The 19,078-nt window shown below is 55.8% G+C and overlaps 1 protein-coding gene across 1 annotated transcript in view; it reads left to right on the top strand.

The window, feature by feature from the left end:
* COL2A1 (collagen type II alpha 1 chain) overlaps positions 1–12,915 on the top strand; it is a 30,439-nt gene extending 17,524 nt beyond the window's left edge. The window contains exons 22-53 of the mRNA XM_046012421.1: positions 277–384; positions 769–822; positions 904–1,002; positions 1,158–1,211; positions 1,626–1,724; positions 2,111–2,164; positions 2,545–2,598; positions 2,888–2,941; positions 3,137–3,190; positions 3,398–3,442; positions 3,597–3,695; positions 3,921–4,028; positions 4,323–4,376; positions 4,650–4,703; positions 5,064–5,117; positions 5,484–5,537; positions 5,850–5,957; positions 6,474–6,527; positions 6,968–7,021; positions 7,746–7,907; positions 8,118–8,225; positions 8,437–8,544; positions 8,853–8,906; positions 9,067–9,174; positions 9,391–9,444; positions 9,601–9,708; positions 9,963–10,016; positions 10,424–10,531; positions 10,888–11,176; positions 11,643–11,830; positions 12,026–12,268; positions 12,741–12,915. Coding sequence (XP_045868377.1) covers positions 277–384; positions 769–822; positions 904–1,002; positions 1,158–1,211; positions 1,626–1,724; positions 2,111–2,164; positions 2,545–2,598; positions 2,888–2,941; positions 3,137–3,190; positions 3,398–3,442; positions 3,597–3,695; positions 3,921–4,028; positions 4,323–4,376; positions 4,650–4,703; positions 5,064–5,117; positions 5,484–5,537; positions 5,850–5,957; positions 6,474–6,527; positions 6,968–7,021; positions 7,746–7,907; positions 8,118–8,225; positions 8,437–8,544; positions 8,853–8,906; positions 9,067–9,174; positions 9,391–9,444; positions 9,601–9,708; positions 9,963–10,016; positions 10,424–10,531; positions 10,888–11,176; positions 11,643–11,830; positions 12,026–12,268; positions 12,741–12,887 — 3,045 coding nt within the window. The 3' untranslated portion in view covers positions 12,888–12,915. The remainder of the gene's footprint in view (positions 1–276; positions 385–768; positions 823–903; positions 1,003–1,157; positions 1,212–1,625; positions 1,725–2,110; positions 2,165–2,544; positions 2,599–2,887; positions 2,942–3,136; positions 3,191–3,397; positions 3,443–3,596; positions 3,696–3,920; positions 4,029–4,322; positions 4,377–4,649; positions 4,704–5,063; positions 5,118–5,483; positions 5,538–5,849; positions 5,958–6,473; positions 6,528–6,967; positions 7,022–7,745; positions 7,908–8,117; positions 8,226–8,436; positions 8,545–8,852; positions 8,907–9,066; positions 9,175–9,390; positions 9,445–9,600; positions 9,709–9,962; positions 10,017–10,423; positions 10,532–10,887; positions 11,177–11,642; positions 11,831–12,025; positions 12,269–12,740) is intronic.
* The last annotated feature ends 6,163 nt before the right edge of the window (positions 12,916–19,078 follow it).

The following is a 19,078-nucleotide window of genomic DNA, read 5'->3' as shown; positions in this document are numbered from 1 at the left end:
CTCAGGTTGTGTTGGGAGGAGGGGAGGTCCAGGTTGAGAAGCTGATGCAGCTTAAGCTCTCGTCTTTGGTTTGACCAGTTGGAACAGTTTCAACTTTCCACCCTCACTCTCCCATTGAGCCCCTTGTGCTCTCCCTGAGCCGATCCTTTACGGCCCTCCTTCCCCGCCCCCTCAGCCTTGAAACAATAGCCAAGGCCACTCCCCGCACCTGCCAGGCCAGTGACCACCCAGCACCCCATGAAGACTCACCCTGTTTCTCTTTTGTGTGGTTCTCAGGGCCCTGCTGGCCCCCAAGGAGCCCCTGGTCCTGCTGGTGAAGAAGGCAAACGAGGAGCCCGTGGAGAGCCTGGTGGTGCTGGGCCCGTCGGTCCACCCGGAGAGAGAGTAAGTGGGCTAGGAGTCCCCACTTTCTGTGGGCTGTGTCCTGGATGGGGAAATTGAGTCTTTGCGGCTCTGTGTTCTGGCCAAATCCTGTGGCCGGAGTATCAGATTCCCCTCTTCTCCGCTCACTGCCATGGGGACAGGGAACCTGCTTATTTGCGCCACCCCCTCCCCCCACCAGGATGGCATGAAGCAGTTTGAGCTGCTCCCCAGGACAGGCCTGAGAAGTTAATCTCTTGGAATCTTGCCTGCCGTAGCTACTGCCCCACAGAAATGGTGGTTTGTGTGTTGGTGGGATTGCTCTCCTGAAGCTGGGCGAGGCGCTCTGTGCAATTGGGTCAGGGGCCATTCTAACTCACTACCTGCCCTCTTCCCACTTCCTTCTAGGGCGCTCCTGGTAACCGTGGTTTCCCAGGTCAGGATGGTCTGGCAGGTCCAAAGGTGAGTGGGGGACGAGGGGCTGGGGTTCCTGCAGTGCTGGTCAGATGGCCTCCTGCTGACTGCCTGACTCCCTTTGTGTAGGGAGCCCCTGGAGAGCGAGGGCCCAGTGGCCTTGCTGGTCCCAAAGGAGCCAATGGTGACCCTGGCCGTCCTGGTGAGCCCGGCCTTCCTGGAGCCCGGGTGAGTAGCCGAGCTGCTTTTGCTCTTGACTTCCAGCTCCGAGCCAAGTCCCCGTGCCCTTCCCCACCTGCTCCCTCCAACCCTGTGCGGCCGGGATTGGGAGGGCCTGGGATCTTCCCTGACACCCATCCTCTCTCTCTCTCTCCTGAACAAAGGGTCTCACTGGTCGCCCTGGTGATGCTGGTCCTCAAGGCAAAGTTGGTCCTTCTGTAAGTCTCCCATCTGGGACTGTTGGGAGGAGTTGGAGGGGGGATGTCTATGGGGAGGCAGGTAGTATGAGACAGGATTTTGGGTGGGGGCAGCTTGTCAATTATGAGAATGGGGGAGAGGGGCAGATGGCAGGCATCAGGCCAGGTATGGAGCTTTGAAAAGGCTACCTTCTCGTGCATTTGGGCCTGTCCTTGGAGGAAGACAAGGCCTGGTGTGCACTTCTAGGGACGCTGCTCCTCACTGAAGCTGGCCTTGCTGCTGGCAGCGTCTGTGCGTGTGGTGTGGGCTGCTGGCCAAAACCGTGGTCAGCCCTGCGAGCCCCGTGCTGCCAACGTGGTGGGCACTTGGTAGATGCTGGAGGGACAGAGGTAGCCAGAGTGTCCACGTTCTGACCATGCTGTCCTCTCTTTCAGGGAGCCCCTGGTGAAGATGGTCGCCCTGGTCCTCCAGGTCCTCAGGGCGCTCGTGGGCAGCCTGGTGTCATGGGTTTCCCTGGCCCCAAAGGTGCCAATGTAAGTCACAACCTGCCCTTCCGTTTCCTTCCTCACGGTGTGACCTCCCTCCTTGCCCCCGGAGAAAGGAGCGGCTCCTGAATAGTTACCCATGGACAGTTATGAGTGGGATCCTCTGTGCCCTGGGCAGCCTGGGCCTCTGTGTCCTGCAGAAGTGCATGTGATCTGGGGAACCAGGGCTCCTGAGAGCTTCAGAGCCCCTCAGCCATGACATGGGTCCACGGGGCAGTGCTGTCACACTCCCAAGCGGAAGAGGGGGTGCGGACCCTTGGCTTGAGCTTTTGCTGTCCCACAGGCTATGGCCCCAAGCCCCAGGCTCCCCAGCCCTCTCTACCCGCCTCTCCCACCACAACCCTCCCTCCATGGTCCTGCCCTTTCTCCTCCAGGGTGAGCCTGGCAAGGCTGGTGAGAAGGGACTCCCCGGCGCTCCTGGTCTGAGAGTAAGTAGCCTGCCTCCCTGTCCCCGTGCTGGTGCCAGCTGGACATTCGCAGAGGGAGCCGCAGCCCCTGGCCTGCTCCCGGAGTCATCAGCAGGAGGATTCCTGTGCAGCACCCCTATAACTCTGGGCCCTTTGGGAGTCCACACAAAGAGACTTCTGGCTGCTCTTGGTTAGAAGCCCAGGGACAGGAGGAAGACACCCACACTGAGAAAGGCTGGGAAATGGAGGGGCCCGGGGAAAGAAAAGGGTAGAAATGGAATTTGGGTTGGGGGATCATGAAGGTCTGGAGTCTCTGGGCCACCAAGCGTACCTGCTCAGCGCTGGGGTCTGCAGAACTGAAGGACGTGGGTCATGCCATTACCCCTTTCTCTCCTCTCTAGGGTCTTCCCGGCAAAGATGGCGAGACAGGTGCTGCAGGACCCCCCGGACCCGCCGTAAGTCATGGGGTGGGGGCATGGGGTGGGGGCAGCGCAGAGGCCAGGGAACTCAGGCCCATCTGGTGTGATGAGGATCTGGACTCCCCAGACACCAGACCCACCCTCAGGCGAGGCAGTGTGCATCCCACCACCTTTTCAGGGGTGCAGGTCATGAGTGGGAGAAGAACGAGGGTCGCACGCATGCACAGCTTCCGCGGGCAGCCCTCCTACTGCCCTGCAGTCCCCTCTGGCCAAGGCTGTCTGATTCTGCAGTCCTGGCTCAGGCCACCTTTGTTTCCCTCTGTAGGGACCCGCTGGTGAACGAGGCGAGCAGGGTGCTCCTGGGCCATCTGGGTTCCAGGTAGGTGGCTGGACTGGGCCCTCTCTTCTGTTCTTCCTGTGTGCAGGGCTCTGTGGGCAGCAGCAGGCATCCCTCCCGCGGGGGACGGGGGGATGAGGATTTCCTACCATCCTGGCTTCTGTCCGGTGCTGGGGATCCCTGGAGGGCTGGGGCAGTAAACACTCCTTTGCTAATGCATGTCACTTTGCCTTCTAGGGACTTCCTGGCCCTCCTGGTCCCCCAGGTGAAGGTGGAAAACCAGGTGACCAGGTGAGTACGGGGCTCTTTGAACCTGCAGACCACTTAGATGGGAAGATCTCGTCTGATGCCCAGGAGGCAAGGGCAGGAGGATTCCAGGGCCCCCATGAAGCCTCCACAGAGGACAGTCCGAGCTCAGCCTCTGGCACAAGGGCTGCTCTGCCCTGGATGGGGGACAGAAAATCTTTTGCTCTCTCTACATCCTTCTTTGTTCCCCAGGGTGTTCCCGGTGAAGCTGGAGCCCCCGGCCTCGTGGGTCCCAGGGTGAGTGTCGGCCATTTCTGGTAGTCGCCTCCGGCCTGCCCTCTCCCTGTGCCATTGTGTCAGCGCACCTGTAGTGCTCTGCCCGCCACCCCCTGCTTTTCCCTGGGCCTCTGCCTCCCCCATACGTGATTGCTCCATGGTGTCTCTACCACAGGGCGAACGAGGTTTCCCAGGCGAACGTGGCTCTCCCGGGTCCCAGGGCCTCCAGGGCCCCCGTGGCCTCCCCGGCACTCCTGGCACAGACGGTCCCAAAGTAAGTGAGGCTGTTGGGGTTGTGTGGGCCAGCCCGGGAGGCCCTGCTGGGGGAGAAGGAAGAACGGGAAGTACTCAGGGGGAAAGAAGGTAGGAAGAGGGCCGATGAAAGACAGGACAGAAAGGGGGTGGCAGAGGAGGAGGAGAAGGAAAGGAGGCTTGGGCGCTGGGATCCTGCGCGGGTGCTGCCCCACACAGACTCCCTCCCCCACCCCTCACCCCACAGGGTGCATCTGGCCCGGCTGGCCCCCCTGGGGCTCAGGGCCCTCCAGGTTTGCAAGGGATGCCTGGTGAGAGGGGAGCAGCTGGCATCGCTGGGCCCAAGGGAGACAGGGTGAGTACCAGGGTGACCGTGTCTCCCCCAAAGCCGTGCTTCCCTGCCCCACACTCACCCCTCCCCCTCTCCCCACAGCATCTGGGTGGGGAGGTCCCTAGTTAAACATCTTGGAAACCCCTCTGGGCTTCTGTTTGCCTCTTAGTGACACCCTCCCCACGCCCGTCTCCCTCCTCACCCTGAACCCACAGCACATCCTGTTGGGCTGGGGGCTGCGCTCCGCCTGGAGCCTCAGTGAGGGGGAGACTGGGCTGGAGTCCCCCGCTGAGGTGGCCCGTCTTCTCTATCCCACAGGGTGACGTTGGTGAGAAAGGCCCCGAGGGAGCCCCTGGGAAGGACGGTGGACGAGTAAGTGAATGCTGGTTGTGGGCGCCCTGGGGACCCCACAGGTCTCCAGCCCTGCACTCTGGGGACAGGAGGGTGGCGTGTGCTTGCAGCCCCTGCTCCTCTCAGTTGTGCAGACTGGGCAGCTCTGGGGACTCTCCCAACAAAACTGGGAGTTCTAGGGGCGTGGGAAGGGGCACCAAGGCCCAGCAGGTGTGAGGTCCTAGAATCCCTGCTGGGCTCCACATCCCTGGTCAACTCTTCTTTCTCCCTCACATTTGTCTCCTTTCTCCCCAGGGCCTGACTGGTCCCATTGGCCCCCCTGGCCCCGCCGGTGCCAACGGTGAGAAGGTGAGTTCCTCTCTCGGGCTCGCCTCCTCATCACACCTCTCCACCTCCTGCCAAAGACTGCTGTCTCTCCTCCTCACTCAACAGCTGGCCCCCTCCTGCCTAGTGGGGGCTGCAAGCAGTGAGGGGTGGGAGTCTTAAGAGCAGAGGCTCTGGCTGTGTGCCCTGTCCCGCGGAGCCACTGCGGGGAGCGGGGTCGGGGGCAGGCCTGCATCCAGCAGAGGCCCCAGGAAGGTGGGATGGAAGCAACAAGGAGAAAACAGACCATCCCTCGGGAGGTCTCTTGGATGCACTTTGCTTTTGAAGGGCCCCCCGACGCCCCCATCCCTTATGCATGGTTCTTGTCCCCCCTCCCTGCCTTAGGGAGAAGTTGGCCCTCCCGGTCCTGCAGGAACCGCTGGTGCTCGAGGTGCCCCGGTGAGTATCTGCCCTGGAAGCCGGTCCTGTCCCCAGGGCCGGGAGCAGAGAAGCAACTCCACCTTGCAGCATGGCCCTTTGGGTCTGGGGGTGGGAGGAGAGATGTGAAAGGAAGGGAGAAGGCCTGTCCTGTCCATGGTGTGGTCGGCGTGAAGGGCCTCAGGTTGCCAGATCCTCTGACCAAGAGAGGCTTTCTGACTTGCATCCCTTGTCTTTAGGACAGGGCTTCTCGGAGCCTACTTTGGGGGTCCTCCCTTGGGGGTGGCTGTGCAAAGGCTAGGTGGGGCCAGAGGGCTCTGGCTTATAGGAGGGGACAGAAGCAGGCAGGCATGGGGCCTTACCGCTAATGGGCCCCTTCTCTCACAGGGTGAACGTGGAGAGACTGGACCCCCCGGGCCGGCTGGATTCGCAGGTCCTCCTGTGAGTGTCCACCCTCCTTCCCAGCCCTCCGCTCAGGCCAGCTCGAAACCTGAAGGCACCTTCCTATGGGGGAGGGAGGAACAGAATTTAAAGGAGATGGAAGTGGCCTCTTCCCTCTCTCCTTGCACCTCCACACTGACCTCACAATCCCATCTTAGAGCAGCCTTCAGGCCAGGGCAGACACATCCTCACTCATTCACTCACCAACCCTCCTACCCACCCACCCACTCACCCAGAGCCTCTGGCCCTTTCGGAAGAACCTGGAGTGTCTGGCTTGCCTCTCATTCCCCCACTTTCTCCTCCTTGGGACAGGGTGCTGATGGCCAGCCAGGAGCCAAGGGCGAGCAAGGAGAGGCCGGCCAGAAAGGTGATGCTGGTGCCCCGGGTCCTCAGGGCCCCTCAGGAGCTCCTGGGCCTCAGGTGAGTAGCAGTGAGCTCCCCCAGGAGCACAGGGGAGGGGCGCAGACAGGCAGAGAATAGCCAGGAGGCCTAGGTGTAGCCCCCCTGAGTCTTAGCCTCTCGGCCTGGCAAACACTGCCCCAACTGCAGAAGAGAGAGATTGTGGGAGGAATCTCTGCTCAGGGATAATGGTTTTAAAGTAGCTAAATTGACTTTCATTGTCTGGGGAGCAGGCTGAGGACAGAGAGTCGGGGACACAGCAGCCAGGCTCTGGGGAGGGAGGGGGCAGACATTGGCCCAGCTCTGCAGGTGCCAGATGGGCCCTTCCTCCCTGAGGTTTTCTAGTACCTGAATCTGTCTTGGCAGGGGTGGCAGGCCCCTCCGTGACGGCTTCTCCAGCCAAAAAGGTTGCACCTTTGAAAACCTAGCTCTCAGGCATCCATTGTTGGGGGCGTCAGACAGGCCGTATGCCCAGAAGCTCATAGCCCTCCTCTGAGTGACCGGGACTCACTGTGTTCCTCCCTCCTTCCTTCCCAGGGTCCTACTGGTGTGACTGGTCCTAAAGGAGCCAGAGGTGCTCAAGGTCCCCCGGTGAGTGATGTCCCCCTTCCCACCAGGTGGGGTGGAGGGGACTGTGGGGGCAGCAGCTTCTCCCACGCCTCCACTCTGGCCCATCTCACGAAGAAGGCTTAGGCAGAGGTGGCTGCCACTGCTGTTCTGGGACTGACCCACCTCCTCCTTTCTCTGTGTTGCTTTTGCCCCCAGCCTGAGCCCATCCCACAGCCGGGGTAGAGGGCCCTCGCCGCTGGTGTGAGGTGGTCCTCAGAGGTCTCTGGTCCTAGGCAGCCCCCTGTAGGAGCTGGAGGCAGGGAAGCTGCAGCTTCCTGACCCAGGGCCAGACCCCATGGGCCCTTTCCCCCTCGCTGGCTCTCCTTGCCCCTTGGCACAATAGCCTCTGAGACCCACCACCATCTGAGTCTTGGGCCTCTAGAGGGCCTGAGGGATTCACAGCTTCTCTTCTCCTCACACAGGGAGCCACCGGATTCCCTGGAGCTGCTGGCCGCGTCGGACCCCCAGGCTCCAATGTAAGTGACGCTCCTGGCTGGTTCCTGCCTTCCTCCTGGCATGAGAGACACAGAGGGGGATTGAAGAGGCCGGCACAGCCCCGCAGCAGGGACCCAAAGAGCCCAGTCTGGCTCCCCTCCCTTTGTACCTGTTCCCATTCCAGGGACAAGTAGTTAACTGATCATGGGGACCTGCTCCCCTCATAAACAGCTGGGAGCAGGGGCTGTGACCCTCTTGCTGGCCAAGGGCAATCCTCCCTGCTGACTTGGGCTGAACCCTCAGACTTCTGGCTCAGGGGGCAGGACAGGCAGGCACAGTCACCTTGACACATTTCTAGAGCAGGCTCTGCGCTCCTGGCCTCTAAAAACTCTGCGCCTTGCCCCTCTGGAGCTTGCCAGGGAGGCAAGGCGGGGATGTCCCCCAGCTCACCACCAGCCCTCGCAGCGGGAGTGCATACCGAGGCTTTGGAGGGGCCAGGCTCCAGCTGTTCCTGGAGGAGCAGTGCGATTGAGGCCGAGAGGGAGCAGGCAGAAGGAAGTCCAAATAGATCAGAAAAGGCAACTGCAAGGGCTGAAGAAGTCAGGGCTGGCTGCTTACAGCACCCATGGGGCAGAGGATGGAAGAGATGCACCGGGTGGGGATCAGGCTGTCCTTCATGTGGAGGGAGCCCCGGAGGGAGATGGCTTTGGCAGCCTGGATGGAGCAGGGTGAGAGGAGTTCTCCTTTCTTGTATGGCTCTTCTAGGGAAATCCTGGACCCCCTGGTCCCCCTGGTCCTTCTGGAAAAGATGGTCCCAAAGGTGCTCGAGGAGACACTGGCCCCACTGGCCGTGCTGGTGACCCCGGTCTCCAAGGTCCTGCCGGACCCCCTGGCGAGAAGGGAGAACCCGGAGATGACGGTCCCTCTGTAAGTCCCTCACAGGTCGGGGCGGGGCGTCTCTGGAGCTCACAGAGCCCAGAGTGGAAGGGGCCACCTGGAGGGGCCGCTGCTGGGGAGGGGGGCCGCTGTGGAGTGGGAAGAGGGCTGGTGCCTGTGGGTGGCAGCCAGGCTGGGTGTGGATGGCTGAGTCACTCGAGGTTGCAGCTCATGTTCTCACTCCCATCTCCTTTCTCTTAGGGTCCTGATGGTCCTCCAGGTCCCCAAGGTCTGGCTGGTCAGAGGGGTATCGTTGGTCTACCTGGGCAGCGTGGTGAGAGAGGATTCCCGGGCTTGCCTGGGCCATCGGTGAGTGAGGGATGCCCCTTCCTCTGGGGAGCAGGGCCCTGTCCAGCTCTGCACACTGTGCTGCAGAAACAGCACCACTCTCTGAGGCTCCCGCTCACTCCTCACCCTCCAAGCTCTCCCTCTGTCAGCCGGTTCTTTGGGAAGGCTCAGCGGGTCCTGTGCCAGGACTCTTTCGAGTGCACACTCATTGTCCCTGTCGCTGTTCCTCCAGGGTGAGCCTGGCAAGCAGGGAGCTCCCGGTGCATCTGGTGACCGAGGTCCCCCTGGCCCCGTGGGTCCTCCTGGCTTGACCGGTCCTTCTGGTGAACCTGGACGAGAGGTGAGCCTCGGGACGGGTGGTGGGTGACTGTTCACAGGGAGAGGGGGGCCGGCCCAGTCCTGGTGCCCGGGAGGAGGGCACAGCATAGGCCCAAGTGCCTGGCTGTGATCGGAAGGTTGTGATGGGGGAGAGAGGGTGCAGGGACTCAGAACCGATGCCACGGGAAGGTGGCAGAAGGAAGCTTGGGGAGCTTCCGAAGCTGCAGCTGGATGGAAGGGCACAAGCCTGGGGCTCCCGCGGGCAGGGTAGGCAAGCAGATGGGGGCCGGGCAGGGGCAGCTCTCATGGCATCTCCTCTCCCTTGTCCAGGGAAGCCCTGGTGCTGACGGCCCCCCTGGCAGAGATGGTGCGGCTGGAGTCAAGGTGAGTGTCTGGGTGTCTCTGTGCAGTGGGACAGGGAGGTCTAACGGCTCTGCTCGGGGTGGCAGGGTGGGGTTAGAGTCTTCTCTTGGTTTGGAAGGACATGTTCTCCATGTCTGTTCTGGAATATTCTTCTCTAAGCCTGAGACCTCTCTCCTGACAGGGTGATCGTGGTGAGGCCGGTGCAGTGGGTGCCCCTGGAGCCCCTGGACCCCCTGGCTCTCCTGGCCCCGCCGGCCCAACTGGAAAGCAGGGAGACCGGGGAGAAGCTGTAAGTATCCATACTTCAGTAAAAGCTGGAAGTGGAGGGGGGTGACCAAGTGAGCTGGGAGCTCACCCCGCATCTGCCTGATCCCTAGGCCCTGGGTCCGGGAGGTCTCTGGGCCACGGGAGCTGCAACCTCGGTGCCCAGCCACGGGTAGATGCCGGGGAGGCCCCTCCCCGTCCCACCCTTGTTCTGACGCTGTTCCCACACTCTCCCTCACAGGGTGCACAAGGCCCCATGGGTCCCGCAGGACCGGCTGGAGCCCGGGGAATCCCAGTGAGTATCTGTGTGTCCTCTGTTGGGTTCCCGACGAGTGTAGGTTTGGAGGGCAGTGGGCACCCTGGGGATCCCAGGACTCCTTGGCTCAGGTGAGGCCAGCAGCATGCTCCTGCCTGGCTGACCTGACCCAACCTGTGTCTGTCTTGTTCCCAGGGCCCTCAAGGTCCCCGAGGTGACAAAGGAGAAGCTGGAGAGGCTGGCGAGAGGGGCCTGAAGGGACACCGTGGCTTCACCGGTCTGCAGGGTCTGCCTGGCCCCCCAGTGAGTGTTGTTGTCTATGCATGGCTCCCCAGTGCCTCCCACTGACCAGAGCCCATTCGAGGGTCCCAGGCTGCTCAGTCAACTTGGGATCGCCACAGGAAATTTCCAGGACTTGCTCCTCCCTCCAACCCCAAGGAAATAGAAAGGGAATGGGAGTAGACCATGTCCTATGTATGTTCAAGACCGCTTCCCACCCTGGAAGATGGGGTCCTGTCTGTGTTGACGTCCGACATTTGCCTCTTCCTTCTGCATAGGGTCCTTCTGGAGACCAAGGTGCTTCCGGTCCTGCTGGTCCTTCTGGTCCTAGAGTAAGTGAGATAGAGTGAGCCCTTCCTCGGGAGGCTGGGGGGAAGGCACTGGCCAGGCGTGCGGGCAAAAGGGAGGCCGCAGGCTCAGGGGGCCTCACTCCACAGTGGAGGTGGGACTGGCTTGGGGTGACTGGGACCAGAAAAGCCCCTGAGTCCACAGGCTGGGTGAATGTGACAACAGCTCCGGCTGTCGGATGGGTCCCCTGGGAATGGGACCTGACAACGAGGAGTTTAGGCTGATGGGAGAGCTGCGAGGCCACCCTGCTGTTTCTTGGACGAGCGGAGACCCGGCTGGGCTCTGTGACGGAGAAGCGTGAAGCTGCGGGGCTTCACAGCAGGATGGCCCTGAGTGGCGCCCCACCCTCCCACTGTCCCTTCGTTGATTGCTCTTCTCTCCTGGCATGTAGGGTCCTCCTGGCCCTGTTGGTCCCTCCGGCAAAGATGGTGCTAATGGAATCCCCGGCCCCATCGGGCCCCCTGGCCCCCGTGGACGGTCAGGCGAAACTGGTCCTGCAGTAAGTGTCCCGACCCCTTCCTCGCAGTCTGGGTTGTCCCTGGTGTCCAGGAAGCTCGTGTGCTCTGGGGCCAAGAGTCTCTTTGAGGGCATCAGCCTGCAGCTAATGATGATAACATCATTTATGCTGGGTCTACCTGGACATGCAAAGGATCCATGCTTCGTACTGGGCCACAGAAGAGAGGGGCTGTGCAGAACTGGGGGAAGTACTAGGATTTTCTTGTTCCTGGCCTTCCATCGCCCTCCCCTACCCATGGGACTGGAAGAAGACCCTCTAGTATATTCTAGCACGGGGAGATGTACCCAGGAGGGGGCCTGTCCCCACGATCCCCAGCTGACCGCTGTTTCCTGCTGCAGGGTCCTCCTGGAAACCCCGGGCCCCCTGGCCCTCCAGGTCCCCCCGGCCCCGGCATCGACATGTCTGCCTTTGCTGGCCTCGGCCAGAGAGAGAAGGGCCCCGACCCCCTGCAGTACATGCGGGCCGACCAGCCAGCTGGTGACCTGAGACAGCACGACGCCGAGGTGGACGCCACACTCAAGTCCCTCAACAACCAGATCGAGAGCCTCCGCAGCCCTGAAGGCTCCCGCAAGAACCCTGCTCGCACTTGCCGGGACCTGAAACTCTGTCACCCTGAATGGAAGAGCGGTGAGCCTGTGAGGCAGGAGCCCTGGCCCCAGAGAGCAGGAAGTCAGCCTGCCGGGGGTGGGGGGGCCCTTGCAGAACAAGGGAGGAGCATCCCTGAGCACAGGGCAGAGCCGAGCTGGGAAGGTTCTGGCAGATGGCTGAGCCTCCATCTCACAGTAGAGAAGATGCAGCCTGGGCCCTGTCCTGCCATGGCCATGTGGCAGATGGGACATCGGGGGGAGCTCTGTTCACCAGGCAGGCCCTGCTCCTGCCCTTTGGCTTGCACCCCTGTTTAACACCAGACTTTCCCACCTGGGTCTCCTTGCTCCTGGATCCCTGCATCTGCCCTCCCTTTGGCCACTCACCACTGGTGCCTTTGTCCCTTGTGTCCCCAGAAGCCTTTCTGTCTCTCCCAGGCAGGCCTGGCCCTCTTGGGAGGGTCTGCCTGTCTGAGCCCTGATGGGATGTTGCCTCCCCTCCCCCGCAGGAGACTACTGGATTGACCCCAACCAGGGCTGCACCTTGGACGCCATGAAGGTTTTCTGCAACATGGAGACTGGCGAGACCTGCGTCTACCCCAACCCAGCGAACGTTCCCAAGAAGAACTGGTGGAGCAGCAAGGGCAAGGACAAGAAACACGTCTGGTTTGGAGAAACCATCAATGGCGGCTTCCACGTGAGTGCCTGACTGCTCTGGGCCAGAGACGGCGCCTCCAGACTGTGTTCTTCCTGCATCCGGGTTGATGGCACCCCACCCACACTCTCACCCATTTTCTCTGGGGTTTAGGAGGAAGGGAGGAACAGTAGCTTTAACCGTGATCCCATGGGATGCTGTCCCTGGGCCTCACACCACTCTTTTCTGCCCGAACAGTTCAGCTACGGTGACGACAACCTGGCTCCCAACACTGCCAACGTCCAGATGACGTTCCTACGCCTGCTGTCCACCGAGGGCTCCCAGAACATCACCTACCACTGCAAGAACAGCATCGCCTACCTGGACGAGGCAGCCGGCAACCTCAAGAAGGCCCTGCTCATCCAGGGCTCCAACGACGTGGAGATCCGGGCTGAGGGCAACAGCCGCTTCACATACACTGTCCTGAAGGATGGCTGCACGGTGAGTTGGGCTGGCTGGTGCCTCCAGGGAGATGGGCCGCCTGAGGCCGAGGGCAGGCCCACAGCTGGTGCAGGCCTAAAATGATGGGCTCCTCAGAGGTGTGAGCTTGAGGGGTTAGGCAGAGAAGATGGGCAGAGGCACAGGTAAAGGAGGGGTGCTATTCCATCTTCTTCCCTCTCTTGGCTCAGGGAAAAGAAGCCCAACCCAGCACGTCCCGTTACCTTTGTAGGACTGTGGGTCTGTGGGTCAGCCCACAGGTTGGAGCGAAGAGAGGGTCGCTGTAGGGGAGGAAGCCAGGAAGAAAGGGGAGCATGGAGGGGGCCTTGCTGGCAGGGACAGGAGTTGAGGTGGAAAGGGCTCTGGCAAGCCAAGGGGAGAGGTCAGGTGAGCCCCGGGTCAGTGCTCTCTGAGGCTCAGGTTTGGGGTTCTGGGCAGCTGGCACTGGACAGTGTCTCCTTTCTTTCTCCCCTAGAAACACACCGGTAAGTGGGGCAAGACTCTGATCGAGTACCGGTCACAGAAGACCTCACGTCTCCCCATCATTGACATTGCGCCCATGGACATAGGAGGGCCCGAGCAGGAATTTGGTGTGGACATAGGGCCTGTCTGCTTCTTGTAAAAACTCGAACCCACAAACACCACAATCCATTGCCAACCCAAAGGACCCAAGTACTTTCCAGTCGCAGTCACTCTAGGGCTCTGCACTGAATGGCTGACCTGACCTGATGTCCATTCACCCCACCCGCTCACAGTGTGGACTTTTCTCCCCTCTCTTTCTAAGAGACCTGAACTGGGCAGACTGCAAAATAAAATCTCGGTGTTCTATTTATTTATTGTCTTCCTGTAAGACCTTTGGGTCGAGGCAGAGGCAGGAAACTAACTGGTGTGAGTCTAACGCCCCCTGAGTGACTGTCCCCAGCCCAGGCAAGAAGAACCCCCTTCAGGTGCCGGGCGCAGGAACTGAGTGTGTCCTACACAATGGTGCTATTCTGTGTCAAACACCTCTGTATTTTTTAAAACATCAATTGATATTAAAAATAAAAAAATTATTGGAAAGTACATTTTGACTGTGCTTTGTTCTTTATTTTCCCTTAGTCTTTGATTCTTTGATTCATGACCAAATGGCCACCCTAAGGCCTTCTTCTGTTGACATTTCAGCCAGGAGGGAGGTCACTAGAGTCACACTGCCTGGGTTAGTAACCTCACCCAAACACATACTTGCCTCCTTTTGTAACCTTCACACTGCATGGAACCCAGGAAGGAACTGGGACCAGAGGCCAAGATTTGGGCGGGGGCGGGGGGGAGCGGGGGGGGGGGGGGGGGGCGGGCAGAAAATATAGGCATGAATTGTTCTTGAGTAAACACAAAACACACCTCTAGGGCATGTGGATGGGAAAGTGTGCAGCTCACCGTCTTGCTGGATAAGGGAGATCAGAGATGCTCCCAAGGGAGGGTGGGGAAGGTGGGGAAGAGGGGCGGGGAGCAAGTCCACAGGAACCCTTGCACACAATCAGCCAGTCTTGGTGATCTATTTGTCTGTGTCTTCCTCTAAGACTCTAGGTCAAGGAGAGGTGGAAGTGTTACATGATTGTCCCTACCCTTTATTCCATTTTCTTGCCCTCTCCTCTGGCCCTCCTGTCTCTGCTTCCTGGGCCTGCATTTAAAGCTTCCATGGACTTCCTCTCAACACCAGCCCTATGAATGGATAGCCTCCCATTTCTCCCTACCATCAGGGGTCCCTTGCTTTCCAAGGACTCCTGTGCGGCACAACAAGGAAACGGCTGCCTTCCCCACTAGAGGGCACGGTGGTGGTGATGTATGCAGTGGGTGGGAGATGCAAAACCAATCAAAATCAACAATGGTAGTAATTTATAAAATACATTTCAAAAGATAGCTGGCACTGTTCATTAAATCTGAGGACCATCACTTTCTCTGCCCCTGTCTTCCGTCCCCGCCTCCCCCTTCCTCCAGATGAAGGTAGATGCCTTTCCTATTGAAGAAACAACAAAAGTAAAAATACCTAAGACATTTTTGTTGGACTTGTTTGTATTACTATTCAACATACAGTGTAAAATTTGATCAATAAAGTAGCTTAGCAGGGCTAATTCATGACAAACTAAAAGAGTAAGATGAAAACATAAGTAAAAATACCTAACTGGAAAAGCTATCGCATGATTTGCAAGTAACCCTTCCATCTGCCAAGAGAGCTAATGTGAGCCAGGGGAGAGCGGCGGGGCATATGGCTGCTTTGAGGACTCCACAGACAAAGGTAGAGCTGAGCTGGGGAGCTGCACTCCGCCCTGGAGCTACCCTCCATGAACTCAACACTGAAAGCCTCCCTTGGCTTCCTCTGTGGTCACAACGAAATATACGTCCTTGGCTGCCAGTGCTGGGTTCCCTACCATCGCTCCTTTGTCCCCACTCAGCCTAGAGGGGAAGGTGAGAACAACCAGCTCTGTCACTAATTCCCATGATCCCTGATGTCCCAGGAAAGGCAAAAGTTCTCTCTGCTGAGAATAGCCTCTCCTGATCCCAGCAGGATTCAGTGGACTAACCCGGCTTACTAAAATGAGATCCCTCATATTCATAAAAATGGTATGGCATTAAAAGGCTTTAACTAGGAGCTGGAGCTCAGACTTCCTCAAGGGACCCGGACCCTGAGTAAATCAAAACTTCTGAAACTGGTTTCCCTTCTAACCATGTGAAGGGACACAGAATCTTATGAGTCAAGGGGATGAAGAAACTTATTTACAGTTACTTCTGGAGAAGACTGCGGAGTCAGAGGACCCTAAGCTCACTATCCCACAGATGTATCCCACAGATACATCTAGAAACATCCACATCACTGTAAATAACCCAGAAAATGACACGAATAGTAGCAGAACAGATTCTCTGTAGCTAAATATAGAGAAAGCCACATTGGAAATGGTAAAAAGGGCCAAGATATGGTCTAGAACTAAACAGATTTACAGGACTGTCCATAGGAAGGAGGGACTCAAGGGGTGAGGAGAGGGGACAGAACAGACCCTTGCATCAGAAATCCCTGGCATAGGGAACTTGCAAAGGGAAAACAAATTCCCGTAACATTTGACTTTGAAAACCACGGGGGCAAAACTCTATGGTTTTTAAAATCAACAGGGGCTTAATACCTGGAATTTTAAAAGCAGACTCAGCTCTGGGAGGGCAAGGAGGGTAGAGGGAATGGAGTCCCTACCCTTAAAGAGACAGCATACAAACAGCCCTGCTGAGATACAGCATAGAAGCAGTAGTTTGAAAAATGTCTGGGGTATATGGGAGGGAGATTTGTTTGCTAATCTCAGAGTATGTGCTGGCAGAGCAGGAATCTTCGGGAGACTTTTCCAGGAACAAAGAAGCTGGCAGGCAGCATTTGCCTCCCAGCCTAGACACAAGGACACCTGAGGGAACCAGTGTGATATCAACATTCTGCACCTAGCTTTCTAACAACATCCCTACCCCAGTGTTCTCCTGTGGACATGCCCTCTCCAACCTGGCTGGCCTTGGCCAAAGTTTTGGGCAGCTGCATGTCCTCTCCCACACTGCAAGGGTGCAGAAGTTATGCCATGAACCCTGTCCCCATCATGTCCTATGGAACTGTCCCCTCCAATATGCCCTTGGCCAGAGCCTATCCAAAGTGGTTCCATGATCCTGGTAGTCATGCAAACAGCCCTCAGAGGGGTCAGCATCCCTCAAAGGGACTCCTTCCCTGGGGGAAGGGGAAGATACCCATACACACTTGTCCAGCTGTAGCCCCAGCAGTGGGCTGGAGGCAGGCAACTGATGTGGTTGCTGACCTCACCCACCAATGAAACCTTCTCAGGGGACAATACAAGGAAAACACCCTGCAGTTTGGTGCTACTACATCTCTGGCAAACATCTGGACTGACTCAAGCCCAAGGTAGCCCCAGACTGGCCCACTAACAACACAGGGACCAAACCCTACCCACAACAGGCAAAGAGAGCTATTGCAGACGACCAGACTGAAGGCAAATGTAGCTCAGCCTCAACAACAGGGCTCATGCAAAACACAGAGGAGTCAGCCCTAAAGCACCAGGTTCTGATGAACAGAAGGCCACTACTTTCAAGAGAGAGAGATGTAGTTGACTTCCCTAACACACAGAAACAGACACAGAGAGTTAGACAAAATGAGGAGATGAAGGGATATATCCCAAATGAAAGATCAGGACAAAATCACAGAAAGAGAGCTAACAAAATGGAGATAAGTAATATGACTAAGAGGGGAATTTAAGTAATGATCATAAAGATACTCACTGTACTGAGAAAAGAGTGCAGAATCTCAGTAAAAACCTTAACAAAGAGATAGAAAACATAAAAAAAAAGAACCAATCATGAAAAAGAGATGAAAAACTCAATAACTGAAATAAAAAAATACACTACATGGACTAAATAGTAGACTAGAGGAAGCAGAAGAATGGATCATTGACCTGAAGGACAGAGTAATGGAAAGCAGGAGAGCTGAATAGGAGAGGGAGGGATGGAGAGAGAGGGGGAGAGAGAGAGAGAGAGAAAACAGACTTAGGGAACTCAGTGACCCCATCAAGCATAATAACATTCACATTATAGGTATCTCAGAAGAAGAGAGAGGAAAGAGTGCAGAAAATTTGAAGAAATACTAGCTGAAAACATTCTCAATCTGAGGGAAGGAAACAGAAATCTAGATCCAGCAAAGAGAGTTCCCAACAAAATCAACCCAAGAAGGTCCACAGCAAGGGAAATAGTAATTAAAATGCCAAAAAGTAGTAATAATTTTTAAAGCAGCAGAAGAAAAGTTATAGACAAGGGAAGCCCCATATGGTTATCAGGGGACATTTCAGCAGAACCTTTGTACACCAGAAGGGAGCAGCATGATATATTCAAAGTGTTGGAAGAAAAATCCCTGCAATATTCTACCCAGCAAGGCTATCATTCAGAATAGAAAGAGAGATAAAGACTTTCTCAAGAAAACAAAAGTTAGGGGTACCTGGGTAGCTTAGTCAGTTGAGTGTCCAACTCTTGGTTTTGGCTCAGGTCATGATCTCAGGGTTGTGAAACTGAGTCCCATCCTGGGCCCTGTGCTCAGTGGTGAGTCTGCTTATGATTCTCTCTCTTCCTCTCCCTCTTACCCTACTCTCTTTCTCCAAAAAAACAAATAAATAAATCTTAAAAAAAAAAAAACCACCACCAACAACCAAAAGCTAAAAGTTAAAGGAGTTCATGACCACTAAGAGCCCTACAAGAAATATTAAAGAGAACTCTTTGAGTGGAAAAGAAAGATAAGTAGGAATAAGAAAAGTAGGAAGCACAAAAGCAGTAAAAACTGGTATATCTGTGAAAATCAGTAAAGTGATTCACAAATCACTTTATAAAATATGTCATAAAATATGACACCATAGACCTAAAACATGGGGTCAAGGGAGAGGAGTAAAGAATGGTTTCAAACTTAAGCAACCATCAACTTAATATAGACTCCTATATGCCCAAGACATTACAGACAAACCTAATGGTAACCACAAATAAAAAAACCACTGATAGGTATGCAAAGAATAAAGAGAAAGGAATCCAAGTATATTATTAAAGAATGAAAGCAGGGGCGCCTGGGTGGCTCAGTGGTTTAAGCCGCTGCCTTCGGCTCGGGTCATGATCTCAGGGTCCTGGGATCGAGTCCCGCGTTGGGCTCTCTGCTCGGCGGGGAGCCTGCTTCCCTCTCACTCTCTCTGCCTGCCTCTCTGCCTACTTGTGATCTCTCTCTGTCAAATAAATAAATAAACTCTTTAAAAAAAAAAAAAAAAAAAAAACAAGTAACAAAATGGCAAAAAGTATTTGCCTATCAATAATTACTTTGATTGTAAATGAACTAAATGCTCCAGTCAAAAGACGCAGAGTGATGGAATGGATAAAAGAGCAAGACACATTTATTTGCTGCCTACAGGAGACCCAGTTTGGACATAAAGACACATGCAGATTGAAAGTAGAGGGTTGGAAAAGCATTTATCAGCCAAATGGAAGTGAAAAGAAAGCCAGAGTAACAATACTTACATCTGACAAAACAGACTTATGAAGAGACTGTAACAAGAGACCAAGAAGGGCACTACATAAAGGAACAATTCAACAAGAAGATATAACAATTGTAATTATTTATGCACCCAACATTAGAGCACCAAAATACATAAAGTAGCTACTAGTAAATGTAAAGGAAATAATAAAGAGTAATACAATAATAGTAGAGGACTTTAACAACTCACTTAACATGAATGGACAGACCATTCAAATAGGATATCAACAAAGAAACAGCTCTGAATGACATATTGGATCAGATGGGTCTAACATACCATCCTGAAACAGCAGAATACATATTCTTTTCAAGTACACATGGAACATTCTCCAGAACAGATCATACATTAAGCCACAAACCCAGCCTCAACATATTCAAGATCAAAGTCATGCCATGCATCTTTTCTGAATACAATGCTATGAAACTAGAAATCGACTACAAGAAAAATATCTGGAAAGAACACAAATACATGGAGGTTAAACATGCTACTAAACAGTGAAGGGTCAACCGAGAAGTCAAAAAGGAAATAAAACACAGTGGTCCAAAATCTTTGTGATGCAGCAAAATTTGTTCTTTTATTTATTTATTTTTTAAAGATTTTATTGTCAGAGAGAGAGAGAGAGACAGAGAATAAGCAGGAGGAGGAGCAGGAAGAGCAGGCAGAGGGAGAAGCTGATGTGGGGCTCGATTCCAGGACCCTGGGATCATGACCTGAGCCAAAGGCAGACACTTAAGCAGCT

Source organism: Meles meles, chromosome 7, assembly GCF_922984935.1.
Source record: "Meles meles chromosome 7, mMelMel3.1 paternal haplotype, whole genome shotgun sequence".
In the NCBI taxonomy this organism is placed as follows: Eukaryota; Metazoa; Chordata; class Mammalia; order Carnivora; family Mustelidae; genus Meles; species Meles meles.
The sequence above is the reverse complement of the archived record's forward strand: the minus strand, read 5'-3'. Positions and strand labels throughout refer to the sequence as shown.